This window comes from Carica papaya, chromosome 1, assembly GCF_054855325.1.
Source record: "Carica papaya isolate Zhongbai chromosome 1, ASM5485532v1, whole genome shotgun sequence".
Lineage (NCBI taxonomy): Eukaryota > Viridiplantae > Streptophyta > Magnoliopsida > Brassicales > Caricaceae > Carica > Carica papaya.
In genome coordinates, this window is record NC_142309.1 from 21,419,192 (window position 1) to 21,434,791 (window position 15,600).

The following is a 15,600-nucleotide window of genomic DNA, read 5'->3' on the forward strand; positions in this document are numbered from 1 at the left end:
TTGAAACTTAATAATCGATAATACTGTGTTTTGTAAAAATTAAAAAAACCTAAAAATAATTGCAGGTCACTAATAAAGCCGGAACATGTCAGTTCATATTTATCCTGGTTTACTGTTTATTTTACCTGTGCTGCTTAAAATGCTTACTATTATATTATGTGAATTAAATTGATAGACTTAATTGCTCTCTCGGTTATTTGGTTTATCTCACTGCATACCCCCTATTTGTTGGTTCATTTTGCAATCAATGTTTCATTTATGTTTTCTTATGTACGTATCGCCTATTTGCATGACCTACTATTGATATGTAAATATAAATAATTGGTATGTAATTGGTAATCAGTTTATACCTTGAATCTATGTAAGAAAGGCTTACCGAGTACCCTGAAAAATGATAGATGGATCCGATATATAGGGAACCCTACTATTGACATTGTCTCAGTCGAACGAAGCTAAGAAATCCAACAACAGAAGGGTTCGAAAAATCTGGTTCACTCTCATACTGGACGGGATATCGAGGCGATAGTGTGTTTAGCGCTCATTACCGGACGGAGTATGGAAACGGTCGATTTAATTGACAAATCTAAATATTGAGTTCACGAGTAGGAGAATATCCTCTCAGGGGTTCCAGTAAGCAGGTAAAAAGAAAAATTATTGTTCTTGTTCATTTATAAATGAAATCATAATGTTATCTGAGTATTTGTTTTTATATGTTGATTTTGAAAAACGTGTAACGGTAACTATGGAATAAACAATTTTTTTTTATGTTAAATCAATTTACTTTAAATTAATGGTTCAATTAGTAATTTTATATTTTTTTTTACCAATATTTGATTTCTGTATCAGTGATTAGTATGATATTTTTATTGGGATAGTATAGCTCATTCTCCTATTAACTATTTTAGATCAAGAAGACTAAAATCCAAATCTTGGTCAAGAGGAGGGTTGTGAGTAAGTTATCTCCCGAACCCCATTAAGTCATAGTGGAGGTTAACCCCCTAGACATTTACTTATTATTTTCAGTTATTTATTTCATTTCTTTTTACGAACCGCTGTAAAATGGATATTCTCGTAATCCTATTGGGCATTTATGTAACACCCATTAATTTTGCCATTTATTATTATTATTTTTAATTAATTTTTGAATTTATTTTATTGTGTTTATTTTATAATTTTTGAATTTTAATTGAGTTATTTAATTTAATTTAATTTAATAAGAATAAAAATAATAATAATGATTAAATTGGGTAAAAATATTATTTGGATTTAATTGAAATTGATTTTGGGAAAAAATGGGTAAAAATTAGGATTCTGGGGGTATTTTTGAAAAGAAAATCGAAAACCGGGGGTCAAAACGCAATTTAGAAAAATAGTGCCCCGTCAGCGCCACGTCAGCAGCCCAGTCAGCAGCCCTGGCCAACCAGGACCTATCGCGTGGCAAGACCACGTCGACCCGGGAACGGGCCACGTGAGCGATCCGCGTGCGCGCGATCGGACGGCCCAGATTAAGCGTGCGCACGGACGGCCCAGATTTAATTAAAATGGACGGCTGTGATCAAAAGGAAAAATGGTATAAATAGAACCCTCACACCTGACCACAAAAACCCTAGCCGCCTGCCCTCGCCGGAGGAGCCGGCCGTCGCCACCCGCCGCTGCACCGGGGAGTTTTCCGACCGCCGATCGAGGTAAATTTCATACCCCCAGCTCGTTTTTCAATGCTGAGTTTCCTGTGGCCAAATCGGAGCCAAAATCCCGGCCAAACGGCCGAAAAATACGGCCGAAACCCAGCGGCGCCGCCGCGCCCCTCCTCGGTTTTTGCCTCCGATGAGGCCCTTCCCGGCCTCCGTTTGATACAATTTTTATATCACCGTGATCACCATTCTTTTCTCTACAGGTTGATCGAAGCCAAATCACCAAAACACGAACCTCGCTGGAGAGCCGCCGCACCCGAGAGCACCGCCGCCGGTAAGCTTCGGTTTTTCGTAATTTTTTGGCCCCCCGAGGGCCCTAGGGTTGTTTTATCATAAGGACCAATGCAAGTGTGGCTGAATCGCTGCCGTGCCAGAATTGCGATATTGGCCGAAAGAGGCACTAGGTCTAATTTGGAATTTTTTGGGACACGTGCAGGTACCGATAGTGCGTTTCAGTTCCCTGGAAAAAATTCAGGAAAATTAGGGACAGCCTGCAGGCGCACTGTAGAGCCGTATTCGGACCCCAAAACAAGTAAGGACCCCTCACCATATTTCCTATCACGGTATTAAAGTCCAATAAATGATAAAACGGTATTTTATGAATCAACAGATGTGTGAAATTGTTTAAGGTCGCTAATGGAGCCCGAGTCTGGTGTGTTTGTCTGTTAGCTGTTGTTTGGCCTATTTTACGGTTTAAAATGCAGTATGAGGTCTTATGTTTTCATTTCATAGTTTCGTGTGCACATATTACTGTTTTATTAGTTATGGGTTGAATGACTGAGAACCCGATATTGTATGTTGTCTTGTTTGGCATAAATTACTGGTTTGCTTGTTTGTGTGTGAATTGATGATGCTGACTGAGGAAAAGGGGAATGAAAGGTTATGTAAATTGATAATTGTATAATGTGGTCAGCCTGACTAGATATCCTAGGAGCTGGTGGACGGACCGGGTCCGTAGGGAACCCTACCGGGATTGTGGTCTCTCATACCGGACGGGGTATGGAGACCTTATGTGTTTTGGCGCCCATACCGGACGGGGTATGGGGACGGCCCGTTTCACCCTCATACCGGACGGGGTATTGAGGTTTATAGTTTTGGCGCCCATACCGGACGGGGTATGGGGACGGCCCTGGAATCTGATTACAAGTGTTAAGGGTTCACGGGTAGCGGGACCCCTATGGATCCCCATGGATACTAGTAGGCTGGTAAATGAGGAAAAATATGTTGTGTAATGATTGAATTGCAAAGGTGTGATAAGTATTATGTTATACAGCTCATATGATTTCATGATAATGATAATGTTACTGCTTTCGTATATTGTTTTATGAATTTCACCAAGGTAAGTGGATAGTAAAGGTTTTTATGTTAATAAACGAGTTTATTGTAAATTATGCTCCATTGGTCTTTTTGTGTTTTCTACCCATCTTTACTTCCGTGACGGTGAGATAGTGTGATGTCTTTACTGGACTGGTGTAGCTCATTCCTTATTTAATCATTTCAGATCAGGAAGACATTGTTCCCGAGCCCGTTCCGCAGGAAGACGGCGAAGAGGACGCCTGAAGACTCCGTAGTTATATTTATAGCTTTTATTTTCGAGTTTCTCTTTTAGTTAGTTTATTTTTTCATACTTTGAGCACGTTTTTAGTTTTAGTGTAAGGGATGTTAATCAAATTTTTATTCTGCTTCCGCATTTGACCTTTTTAATACACATATTTCATTTCAAAATTTCGGGGCCGTTACAATTTTAATTTATAGTGTAAGAAATATAAATTCTAATTATTATTTTACTTCTGCTATTTTAATAAATATAATTTTCCTTAAGGTTTTGGGCATTTACATGTTAGATTTAAATAAATTTTTAGAGTACAAAACTACCCGTTATAACAATTTAATGAGAACAAATGAAAAGAAATTAACATAAACATATATTGATCTATTGTAGAATTGATTGTTCTTAATGGTTAGGGTTTGATTCTTCTAATTTAAAATAAATTTAAAGTCTGTAAATTTTTTTATTAAAGAAAAAAAAAAAAAACTTCTAGATAATTTTAAATTAGGGACTACAGCTCCCTAAAAATTCATATGAAAAGATACATATTTTTATTATTTATAATTTGTCCTCTCATCAAATTAAAAATAATAATTTAATCTTGCACATTAAATATAATAATTTAATACCTTAAAATTAATTATCAATTAAATTAATTATATTAAATCACATGTGTGTAGATAAATTGCCACGTGTTACATAAGACATTGAAAGACATATCTATCTCATTTGTTAAAAAATTGAGGCAAATCGGGGTGGACGTGGGAGGGTGGTTTGGGCCCACTGTTGGCAAAGACATTAAGACTATTTTCTTGATTTAGAGTTTGATATTTTTCCTTCTCTATAATGGATGGTGTTTTATATGTAATCTCATATTTTTTTATTTCTTGCAATATGATCCTACTTACTTAATCGATAATAAATGATTATTTATACCATAAAAATTTATTTGACTATGTTGATTCAAGAAAAAATAAAAAATAAACCTGATGAAAATTTGATATGATCGAGAAAATTACTTCGAAAGTTTGTAATAAAAATATTAGATAATGAGTTTAATATAATATTTATATATTAATAATAAAGTTAAAATTCAGATATTATAAAAAAGATATATATAATACCCAAAATAAATATACAACTTAATGATAAATTACAAACTTTTTTACTTTCATTAACTTCTTCAGCAAATAGATAGGAAAAGTTGGTACCACATTCTAGTAACTCGCTCCAGTTGAGTTGTCACTACTTTACAGAGAGTAAAAAAAAAAATAGCATGTAAATTTTTTTTTGTGTCATAGAGAAGATTATGTAGTAAGTTGAACTAAAAATATTATTATTATTATGGTAAAAGATAATCATCATATTAAGAGAGAAGAAATTGATGAGAAGTCTGAAACTAGTTGTGCGTATGGGATCAAAATATTTATCTAACTCATTATATAATTTACACAATAATAAATAACAATTAAAAGTCAACATAAGTGTACGTATGAATAAGATTCATCAAAGCGAGAATATTATATATGTATGTATGTGTGTGTATATATATAGCATTCAGCAATGGAGATGATGAAGGTTCTCATCAAGTCTATGGAGCTTTGGGATTGACACCAACACTTTTTAGAGACTCTACATTTCGCGGCCTGCAATTTACAACATTTATAAACATATTTAGTCCTCGTAAAATTATTTAATTTTTTCATAACATATTATATTACTTTTCTTAAACTATAAATTAGTTTTTAGATTTTTTTTTCACGAACATTTTTCTTGAACTATATAATTAGAGTAAAATATATAATTTCATCTAACATGATTTTTTATTTTGTAACAAAAATCCAATTTCAAGTAAATTTCGTAATGAAAAGATTCAATTTTATGGTGATTAATTTTTTTTTTATTATTTTACATAAAATTATTAATTTTTTAAAAACGCAAATGTTAACAACATAATTAACATTTTTCTTAATTTTTTTTTGAAAAAAAAAAAACATTTCTTCTTTAAATATTTAATGTCTTGAACTTCGGATTACTTTTGTAAGCATAATGAAAATAATAATAAATTGAATTAAACATACTCCAAAGTTCAATATAACCAACTCGAAAAATAAAATAATAAAAATAGTAAAAAATATATATATATATATTTTTTAAAAAATAAATAAATAAATAAAGTACCGGGTAAAAACATCATGAAGCGGCAGAGTAGTAGTGTCGTGGGGGTGTTTCTGGATGTGACCAACTTTCCTCAGGAAAGATTTATTCAAGAACTTATCGGCGGAGATGAGGGCGGCGTCGGGATCCTCCATCTCCGCCAGCGATTCTCTTCGCTTCTTGCTCAAGCTCACGTCCGGCGAATGTACCAGGTGCTGCTTCATTGTGTGTCCCGCCAAACCTAACGCTATCGCCACAAATCCGCCGATCATGTAGATTGGCGCCATATCCGCCGTCATCGCCATCCTGCATTTTCACTACTTATCAATGCTGTTTTTGTTTTTCCAACAGTTGAGAAAATCGAACCAAACGCATTATAATTATTAGTTCTTACTTTGATGACTGAACAGATGAAGTGGCCGATGAAGAGGCAAAGGATCGGTTGTATCCTGATTGAGAGACCACGGTTCGCAGACGATTCTGAAAAAATTACTTGAAACATTTGTTAGTATAATTAGATTGACAATATATCCTCCATGAATGATGAAGAAATGGAAGAACGCACCATTAACCTAAATGCCATTTCTCCACGAATTTCTGGAAGAATAATTAGTTTTTAATTTTTAAATAATCAAGATTCAAAGCTGTGATTAGTTTAAATTGTTGATAGGAAACCCGGTTTATATAGCGGAGGAGGGAGATGGTTAAAGGTGGTCAATAGGACCTTACGGAGCAAAATGACTCGTGTAATTATATGCACGATGCCAGATTGCACGCATGCAGTGTTTGTAGGATAAGGTAATTTTTTACCTCACTAATTTTTTTTTACCCTATCACCTATTTTTACCATTTTTATCTTTACCACGTTCTCTATTTCAAGTGAAATTAAGATATAGATTTTTTTATTTTTACCACACTCTAGTTTGACACGTGTTATACATATGTTAAGTAATAACATTGGGATCGAATTTATATGAATAAACAGCAAATAAAAAATTCATTAACTCACAAGAGTAAATATATATATGTATATACATAAACAGATTTTGAGCTTACATTATCTGAATCTTCGTTTAAAAAAAAGATATAAATCCCGATTCTTGCTTAAAATAAGATTTATATATATATATATATATATATATATAATTACGTGGGACAAACCCTCAAAGGTGCATTGTTCGATTAACATTGCAAACTCAAGATAAAATGGACAAAAAATTTCAAATTTACTCTTACTGCTCCACTTCGAATCCTTCCTCTACTACAAGAAAAATATTGTACAGAGACATTAGTGAAAAATAACTCACCTTTCTCCATGATTCTTTTCTACCCACTATAACTATAATTATTACTGTTACTATTATTAATACTATTACTATTGATCTTCATAGATGCATTTTAGTGAAAAACTAATCAAAATATTTTTATTTAACATTATAGCAGAAACTGTTTATTTAATCAGAGTTTATATCAATCTATCCTTTACTAATTTGACGAGGTCCAAATATTAAACCAGATTTATTCACCAATACTATATTTGAACTTGATTATATTAATGGTTATACAATACATTCCTTTCTTTATATATATGTGTGTGTGTGTGTGTGTATATATATGTATAGTCCGATTTTGTTTTGATAGTTCATTCTGGTGGCCATGGGGTCACACAGTCAAGCACAAGGCCCGTCAGATTAGAGACACGAGAACTATCTGCACCAAATAACCTGGCGGTTGCCCTTGGACCCTCAACTCAAGTATTGTTGATCTTTTCTCCTGCTGCCTACAGTCAGAAGCTAGCAACATACAAGAAACTGTTCAATCAAATATCTTACCATTTAACGTGCCGGCACGCTCGCGTTATATATATATATATATATGTATGTATGTATATGTAGATGTTATTTAATAAGGTAGTAGTCATTTATAGTAAATAATATTCTACGGAAAAACAAATTATCTATTACATAGGCAGCAATATTTTTTGTAATTTTCTTCAAATCTTATTTCATGAATTAATATGCATAGGAAAGCATGTCTCAATATGACAAGTTAATGGGAACTCTTAAGTATAATACCTTTTTCTAAGAGCATACCTAATTGTGAACAGTGAATACCAAGATGAAATATAGTTTCCCTCTTGTTAGCATACCACCCTTCATGCTGTCTATCATGTCTAGAATGCTTGCTAGAGCTGCCCAAACAACCCTCAAAATCCAAAATATTAGAAGACTGACCAACCCAGCTGAAATCAATGGGGTCTTTGAATATTTCCAAATAATGGCAACCATGAACCAGAAAACTCCAAACCTCTCGAACCATATTAGTAACACAGTTTGTGAACTTGCTGGATATCTCCTCCAAATCAGAATATGGAACTTGACTAAAAGATAAATTAGGTTCACATATCTCTGTCATTGAGCACTTGGTGCATTCATGTTTTGCAAGAGAAGGAAGATACGGAATAAGCAACTGCCTTTTTATAAACAGACCCCAAACTGAACTAGTAGCAAGGGATATTAAGGATTGTCCAGCATTTGTCCAGAAATTTGCAGCAGATAGAATCAGAGAAGATTCTGACAAAAAGAGATGGTAAGTTGCAGATGCGAGCAACAGTGAGTATGCCGCACTGGCTCTGCTCATCTCAAAAGCTTCCAACTGTTTGACATCAGCTTCAGAATGAAGAGCCATTAAGTCATCAGAGCGTATTTTATATGCTGAAGCCAGTGTGGTGTATGCATTGAGAGCAAGATAGTGCAGGGGATGTAACCTGTAGATAAGCTGTGATTTTCTGTCATTTGTTTCTAAGTACTCATCCACCAAACCCTGAGAAAGCATGTGTTCAAGTTTCACGCAGCAAGACTCTGGATCACCAACATCAAGATACTCACTTATGGCTTCCTCAACATAGTCGGTGATTTTTCTAGCTGATTCATCCCCTTCATCTGTGTAGAAGTTGTTATCAGAACAGTTTCTTGTAAACTCTCTCTTGAAAGTATAAATTCCCTAGACAGGACAACAAAAACTCAGCATTAGTACTTCTTCAGGGTAGCTGTTTAGAAAACTCGACCATCTTCAAAATTTTCAGATAAGAGATGAAACAAGTTCCCTTTCTCTATCTCCCTTTGGACCTTGTCTCATCATAAAATGACACTCAGAAAGGAGAAGATTGAAGCCAGTACGGTGATAATGGTTCCTCACTGTTCAGATCAGAAAAAAAAATTCCAATAAAAAAGTTCTAAATCCAAGGATGTAGATAAGAATTAATAGAAATTAACTCCGTTAAGACAGATCAATCAGCAAATCGCCAGGATATATCCTGCACAGAGCTTAACAACATTCAACTAAGGAATGACAAGCAGATTTTTCTAAACAATTCAGAAAACAAGAGTGAGATACTCGTAATTTTCTAGGAGAAATACAACCCAGAAAGGCAGGGGTTTTCCATAACTCCACTGCAAATTTCTTGCCAAATATGCAATGCACCAGAGTTTCAAGTATAGGTTTAGATCTGAAATTCTTAAAATGAAAGTCCATGGCAGATTCCAGCTCTAGTTCAGTTAGTAAGTGCTTGTCCTATTGGAGTCAAGACTCAACAACAGTGGACTCTCAACAGAAAGATCCAGGGGGAGTTAAGATATAAGCCTACAGTTGTACAAAATGGAAAAAATGATTAGGAATTTTACTTGCAGCTGGCTACAAGGTTAACCTGATGAAAATATAACGTCAACTAAACAAAATATACATCTTGTTCTTGCAAACTTTACCTCTAACACGTGATCTACATAAGCTGGGGGTGAGGCTCTACATCTCCTACAGCAACAGATAAAGTGATATTTTGCACATAACTCTGATTGTCTCATTGCCTGAAAAGGAATTAATTGAATAAAATAAAACAGTACTTGGGAAACAGGGAAAAAATTGTTAACAAAATTCAAACCTAAGAACTAGGGAAAAAACTATAGATGCTGAGAGCTACTAACAACTTGAAGTATGAGATGAAAAAAGCGTGAACAGATATATGATTCCATTTGGTACATGAAAAGCTTTCCTAATTTTTGACCCAGGCATGGTAGCCTAGTGGTCATGCTTCCCAATACTCTTATTGAGTTTCTAATCTTACTAAGGTAGTTTCCACCCTCATAAGAAAAAACCTTTCCTAGTTCCTGTTTTCTAATTTCATATGTATTTTTATATTAAAAAAATATCTAAGATGGTTAATAATGATGTAAATAATAGCAAAAATGATTATGGAGTTTAAAAATTATAAAATGTTGCCTTTAGTGTTTTCTTAAAACTCTTTTGCTTGTGTTTAAAATTACACAAAAAACACATTTTTTACATATTTTTATGAATAACAAATATATAAAAGCATATAAATAAAAAATTGAAAACTAAAAAATATATTCATATACCAATGGCGCTCACGTTCTATCTCAAATAATGATCACAAGCACGATGGACTACACGTCAATAATGCTAAATTTATCAAGGACAGAACAAACTCCTTCCTTCTGAATCCTTTCTCTCTCTTATATAATCCCACGGCCACACCATCATAATAACATAGGATTCATACTCTATGACAATAGCAGAATTTAGTTAAATGGATAGGTTATACTGCAGGCAATTCGGGTTAGGAAGATGGACACATATGGATTGGGTGCAACACCCATACGTTGCCTTTGGTTCAAACCTACTCTATTCATGTTCAAGTCCTAGATCTTAAATTATTTGATATATAAAAGTTATAACTTACATATTTGACGCATGATTGAATCGACTCTACTCATATCTTTGATTCCACAATAATGATTTGTATTTTCACCTTGACAATGTAGGAATTACAAAAATACATAAGTTGAATTAGACATCTAATTAACTTTTGATCAAAGACATTTTGAATCAAATTTCTATTATTCTGTCCTATTTATATTGTATTCCTATAACTATCTCATGGAATTAAAATTTAAACTGAACTCTGCCAGTTGAATATTTATATTGTATTCCTGTTATTATTTTATGGAATTGAAATTTAAACTAAACTCTACCAGTTGAAATTTATCAGAATGGTCAAGGGAATTTAAAAATAAATAAATAAAGAGCTCTTAGTTTTTAACGAAAGCACAAAATAGGACAAAAGTCACTAATAAAAACTGTAGCTAGGCCAAATACCTACATAAACGAAGCCAATTACCAACTGAGAAAGGTTACCAGCTTGAAATAATCCTCAGTAAAGTCAATGGAAAAAGATATGAACTTGAAAAACAGTATCAGAAAGCTGCTTATAGTTTCATTGATTACCATGTAATAAATTGGAAAACAGAAAATACCTTAGGTTGCAACAAGTTGGTGTAGGATATAGTCACATCCTCGCCTTTCTCAATCGTCTTGATACTTCTAACTATCAATCTTGGACCAAACCCTTGATTTCTCCCTGCACAAAAGAAAGAAACAAGAGAGAAATGATATGTAAGTCCCAGAAACAAGCCTAATCTGAAAGTAATAATAACTATACGAACCTTGTTGAAATTCAGTATAGCAAGAACCAACATTCTCTCCCTGCAATCACCACCAACCAATACCTTCAAAACTCTCAATTCCAACAACCATAAACATATACACATGTTTAGATGCCTGAATACTTTACTTCAGCATTGTCATTGCCAATGACGTGCGGGACGATCAGCAGCTTCCTCGAGTTCTCATTTGAGGAAGTGGCGTTGGGTGGGGAGATCTCAAAACTGTAAGAGGCATTGGGAGAGCAACTGTGATTGATCCAAGAGAAAGCCCAGTCATAGACAGAAGTCCCGAGGGTGCGCCCAGAATCATCCTGCACCTCCACAGCGTTTGTGATGATCAAGCAGAGAACCGACTCCTCCAAAACGAGGTCATGTTCATCCAGGACTCCTTCCTCCCCTCGCGCTCTCCTCCTGGCGGCGGCCATCGCCCTGGCCCCCTGGCGAATGCTGGATGAAACCCAAGAATCGTCGGAAATCAGTCGATAGCGGTTGATCAATAGGCCGGAAATGCGGTGGGGATTGGCGGAGGGGACAGAGACGGAGTGGAGGAGACGGAGGGCGGTGCGAATGTCGGAAGAGGGCAGGGAAGAGGAGGTACCGGGGAGGGATTGGAGGAAGTGGAATTCGCCGGAAGAGAGGTGGAGGGGGGAGTCAGAGAGAGAGCAAGAACGAGAGCAGTAGAGGAGAGATGGGAGATGGTCGTTGTGGGAGAGGGAGGGAGGAAGGAAAGGAGGGTGATGACCATGGGAAGGGATAGGAGAGAAGCATGAGGAACAGTGAGATGAGAGGAAGGGATCGACGAGGGAGAAAGCGAGGGGAGGGAGAGGTGGAGTTATGTTTTGACCTATCTGTATCTTCTCCCTCGCTCGCATTTCCATCTCCATCCCTGTGAAGTGTCAAGCTTCTTTGAGGTCACTTCCAATGGCGCCCAAGCCACTGGCAGTGCGGATGACAGCCATAGCTTCCTTTCCAATTTAATTATTTATATTCACACAAAAAAATGGTTCCAAAATTTATATAAAATAATAAAATATGAAGAAAAAATTTAGATGTACAAAACTCATTATTTTAACAAATAAATTAACAGATTAATTTTCATTAAATTGACTGATTTTAATAATTAACATGCTTATTATATATGTTCATAGAAGCAAGCCATTCAAACTAATAACTACAAAAATATTAATTTAGAATAAACAAAAAATTATATTTTATTTTGGAAAAACACATTTTTAAAAACATAAAAAATAAAAAATATATATTTTTAAGAAAAATCTTTATCATTCCTAATATATACAGTCAAGCAAATCCTCGTCTAACTTATAATTAATAGGAAGGAAAAAGACAAACAAAATCATATAATATTTGTAAATTTATCAAATCCAATTAAATTTAAAATACATTTTATTCAACTAAGAAGTTTAAATTTTAAATAATTTGTAGCATAAAATTTAATTTACAAATGGAATCTACATTTTCTTGTAACTCTATTTGTTCTAGACGACATAATACTAATTTAAAACGAATTTATGTAATTGCAATTTAGTACGTCAAGAAAAGCTGTGAGAGAAAAAGATGCCAATCAATCAAGTGAGAAAAACTGAAAAAGCATCCTGCTTCTTGTAGGTATATGGATACTGTTTGTTTTGCCACAGCAATGCCAATCCTCCACTCAATCCCCCAAATTGAAATTAACTCTCCCTCAAAATGGTTCCTGTACTTGATGATGATGAAAACCAGTTAGAAACAGAAGTGGTGCAAGATCTCACCCCTTGAAAATTTGCCACTCTGGTGTTTGCTGGGTCTTGTTTGTTCATCCAAAGATTAAAAAGGAATGCAACATTCTCTTGTCAAAACTCGCTACAAATCCAAACATTGTGCAAATACAAGGTGTAGCACTTGCCAATAAAGTTTCAGTCTCACTTCACTTGACAGAATAGGCAACCATTGAAAAAAAACTCTAGATCCTGTGTAATGATTTGTATGTTTCTTTCAATACAATGTCAATAATATGTAAACTAAGAAAGAGACAATCTTGCTGTGCTTTTTTTCCACAAGTTTTGTTCTTGAATTGCTTGGTTACATCAGATTATGAAATTCTGTCAGCTAAAATCACCAGAACTAGAAGGGCCTACCGCCATCTAGATTTGTTACCAGAGAAAGGGGAGATGTAGGACACATGCCTCTAGGGCTCACCCACAACTAGTGCTTCACCTTCAAAGAATTCTCAATGCGTTCTATTAGCTGATTGGCTGTCAAAGCACCCTCCTGAGAGTAAGTGAGAAAACTGAGATTGTCAAAGAACTTCAAATAAAAAATTATCCTTGAAAGAAATTGAACAAGAGGGTTTTTCTGACTGATTACTATTGTATAGACCATTGATGATTTTTAGAAGTGTAAATGATGATTACATGGAGATGCAATCTTTTGTTCTAATAAGAATGAAAAAGCAAAATTTGAACCCTCTCGTGGAGATTCAATCTAATCTTCTAATAAGAATAAATAAGCAAAAATTGAATGCTCTTAAAGAGCCGAAAGATACTTACAAAGCGATCTATGGGCTTCCCATCCTTAAATAATATGAAAGAAGGAAGTGCTTCTATTTGGTACTTATCAGCAATGGCAGTGTACTTCTCAGTGTCAATCTTCACCACCTGGATCTTATCTTTCAAAGTAGCACTGACTTCACTGAGGATTGGAACCATGAATTGACAAGGTCCACACCTGCAAACCACAGCCCACTTTACTAGTTATCAAGCTAAATTTAAAATTATTTTCACGTTTCCAGAAGCAGCTTTAGGCCTGGTAACTCCTGTGCATTGCAGAAGATACCAAACTGACAGGTATACCTTAGTTGTCAACTGACTAATGAGCTTGCCTGGTAATTCAAGGTGTGAAACATAAAGAATAATGCCTTTGCAAAAATTGCCCAGAAGAATAATGCCTTTGCAAAAGTTGCCCAGAAGAATAATGCAATATTATTTTCCCTATTAATTTCTCAAGTGATGGTTAGCAGCAATGGATAGACTTGCCAACAAAATGCAATTGGACAATTACTATCATTACTTAGCATTCGTACACGGAAAGGAAGATAAGAAAAAGTCAAGAAAATACTCACCAGGTTGCATAGAAATCAACTAAGACTGGTTTGTCTGAATTTTCCAGCAACTCGTCGAAGTTAGAAAATGTTTGTTTCTTTGCCTCAACCTAAACAAGACATTTGGCCAAAGCAATACCCTGTCAACTACTTATTCATTAAGTAGCTGAAGGTCAAACAACTCAAGATGCATTCTGGTTGAGATTTATTCAAATTTCCAAGAATGAGAACGCAACATAAATAGTGTAAATTTTTTAATAAAAATGATATTAAAAGAAAGCTGCTCGCAACTTTTCTTTACTCAAGATGCTACCATTAAGAGAAATATTTACACCAATTGGCAACCGGACAGCGTGAAAATAAAAATTAGCAGAAGTTACAAGTTCAATTTTTAAGAGCTGACCTAAATTTAAGAACTTAATAGTGTAATACCAAAATTTCCTTTGTCTAACATTACCCAATAATCCAGGAACGGTTATACAATCAGCTAAATCGATTAATTTCGAGTCTCAGTGTAATAAATACAATATAGAAACCAGTCATTCGATTTAATTCGGCATGATATCTACTGCTCAATTGTATAAAAACTGGAGTAAAAGTAGTAAATAAATGTAAGACATGATTTTCACAGAGAGAAAATGTGAAGGAGAAATTACCGCAAGAGGAAGATATGGAGGTCTTGAAGGAGATGAAATTCTCTTGTTACCGATTTTAAGTCTGCCAACCTGTACAGGAAATTTAACAGAAGAGAAAGAAGATGATTTCGATGAAAAAGCAGATAGTTTACTCAAGTCTCGCGTATTCACTGAAGGCATCGTAGATGCTGACAGAGAAATTGCCATTGAAGAGTAGAAGAGCTATCCTTTTTCACTGAGAGAGAATAATCGAGAATCGATATCAAATCTCTAGATATCTCCTGTACTGTCTATAATCAAGAAAAGGAGGGGGAGAAATACCTGTTTGGTAGAGAAAAATAGGAAAGGGAAGGGAAGAGAAAAATCGACGAGCAGCAAAAATGGATTAGACGGTGACATGGTGTGGGCGGGATCAAGAAAACATTTTGCCACGGAGCGTTTTAAGCCGTTCGATTGGAGGAAAAGAATAGTTGACTTTGGAGAAGGATGAGATCTGAGTGGTGGGTGGGTTAGATCCGTTCGATTAACTGACAACAGTTTGTTGACTAGCCAGACGGCGGAAGATTTGATGGCGAATGGGACCAGGCCTGGCTCCCTGAACTCGTGTTTTGTCCTGTCTGTGTCCTCGTAATTGGATCCGATTGCGGTTGGTAAGAAAATGAGGGGATTGTCGCTCGCGAGCTGCCGTCGTTCTTTTAATTTTAACAATATTGATTTCTTAGAGTAAATTATAGAAATTTCTATATATAGTTTTACAAAATTTAGTAATAAAGTTAGTGATTAATCTTAATTATTAATTAATTACTCTATTAATTTAAATAATTTAATATTGACATAGTTTTGTAATTTAAATTAAAACTCAAAGATTTTATGATAATCTATTATTAAATAGTAAGACATTATAGGAAATTCAGTCTAGATTTAGCAAGTAAATTATATAATAATTTATAAT

The 15,600-nt window shown here is 34.7% G+C and overlaps 3 protein-coding genes across 5 annotated transcripts; all 3 read right to left on the reverse strand.

Annotated features, from left to right (window-relative positions):
- Positions 1–4,400: 4,400 nt before the first annotated feature.
- Positions 4,401–6,064, reverse strand: LOC148270438 (ribosome biogenesis NEP1-like protein). Its single transcript, XM_088222259.1, has 4 exons — positions 5,963–6,064; positions 5,792–5,877; positions 5,422–5,703; positions 4,401–4,886 (listed from the first exon to the last, which is right to left on the reverse strand). Exons 1-4 carry the CDS (start codon positions 5,978–5,980, stop codon positions 4,832–4,834), a joined length of 441 nt encoding a protein of 146 aa, XP_088078385.1. The 5' UTR covers positions 5,981–6,064; the 3' UTR covers positions 4,401–4,831.
- Positions 6,065–6,967: 903 nt separating this feature from the next.
- On the reverse strand, positions 6,968–11,915 carry LOC110814063 (SET domain-containing protein). 2 transcript variants are annotated; one of them, XM_022041382.2, is made up of 6 exons: positions 11,045–11,910; positions 10,917–10,956; positions 10,728–10,831; positions 9,162–9,260; positions 7,491–8,400; positions 6,971–7,190 (listed from the first exon to the last, which is right to left on the reverse strand). In XM_022041382.2, exons 1-6 carry the CDS (start codon positions 11,798–11,800, stop codon positions 7,084–7,086), a joined length of 2,016 nt encoding a protein of 671 aa, XP_021897074.1. In that variant the 5' UTR covers positions 11,801–11,910; the 3' UTR covers positions 6,971–7,083. The 2 variants fall into 2 exon arrangements, with proteins under 2 accessions (XP_088077583.1, XP_021897074.1); XM_088221457.1 differs by lacking the exon at positions 9,162–9,260 and having other exon boundaries at positions 6,968–7,190; positions 11,045–11,915.
- Positions 11,916–12,863: 948 nt separating this feature from the next.
- On the reverse strand, positions 12,864–15,103 carry TY2 (thioredoxin Y2). 2 transcript variants are annotated; one of them, XM_022041395.2, is made up of 5 exons: positions 14,970–15,103; positions 14,670–14,883; positions 14,035–14,123; positions 13,463–13,640; positions 12,864–13,184 (listed from the first exon to the last, which is right to left on the reverse strand). In XM_022041395.2, exons 2-5 carry the CDS (start codon positions 14,853–14,855, stop codon positions 13,119–13,121), a joined length of 519 nt encoding a protein of 172 aa, XP_021897087.1. In that variant the 5' UTR covers positions 14,856–14,883; positions 14,970–15,103; the 3' UTR covers positions 12,864–13,118. The 2 variants fall into 2 exon arrangements, with proteins under 2 accessions (XP_021897087.1, XP_021897097.1); XM_022041405.2 differs by having other exon boundaries at positions 14,670–15,024.
- Between the last annotated feature and the right edge of the window lie 497 nt (positions 15,104–15,600).

Excerpts from the sequence above, each read along its gene's own strand:
- LOC148270438 (XM_088222259.1), bottom strand. Across the intron at positions 5,704-5,791 it reads TCATCTGTTCAGTCATCAAA|GATGGCGATGACGGCGGATA; the intron begins GTAAGAACTAAT and ends GTGAAAATGCAG. Across the intron at positions 4,887-5,421 it reads CTTCATGATGTTTTTACCCG|GCCGCGAAATGTAGAGTCTC; the intron begins GTACTTTATTTA and ends TGTAAATTGCAG.
- LOC110814063 (XM_022041382.2), bottom strand. The coding sequence starts at position 11,800 with ATGGAGATGGAAATGCGAGCGAGGGAGAAGATACAGATAGGTCAAAAC. Across the intron at positions 10,832-10,916 it reads CTATACTGAATTTCAACAAG|GGAGAAATCAAGGGTTTGGT; the intron begins GTTCGTATAGTT and ends TCTTTTGTGCAG. Across the intron at positions 8,401-9,161 it reads ATGTAGATCACGTGTTAGAG|GGAATTTATACTTTCAAGAG; the intron begins GTAAAGTTTGCA and ends TGTCCTGTCTAG.
- TY2 (XM_022041395.2), bottom strand. The coding sequence starts at position 14,855 with ATGGCAATTTCTCTGTCAGCATCTACGATGCCTTCAGTGAATACGCGA. Across the intron at positions 14,124-14,669 it reads CTCCATATCTTCCTCTTGCG|GTTGAGGCAAAGAAACAAAC; the intron begins GTAATTTCTCCT and ends TGTCTTGTTTAG. Across the intron at positions 13,641-14,034 it reads GTTGATTTCTATGCAACCTG|GTGTGGACCTTGTCAATTCA; the intron begins GTGAGTATTTTC and ends TGTGGTTTGCAG.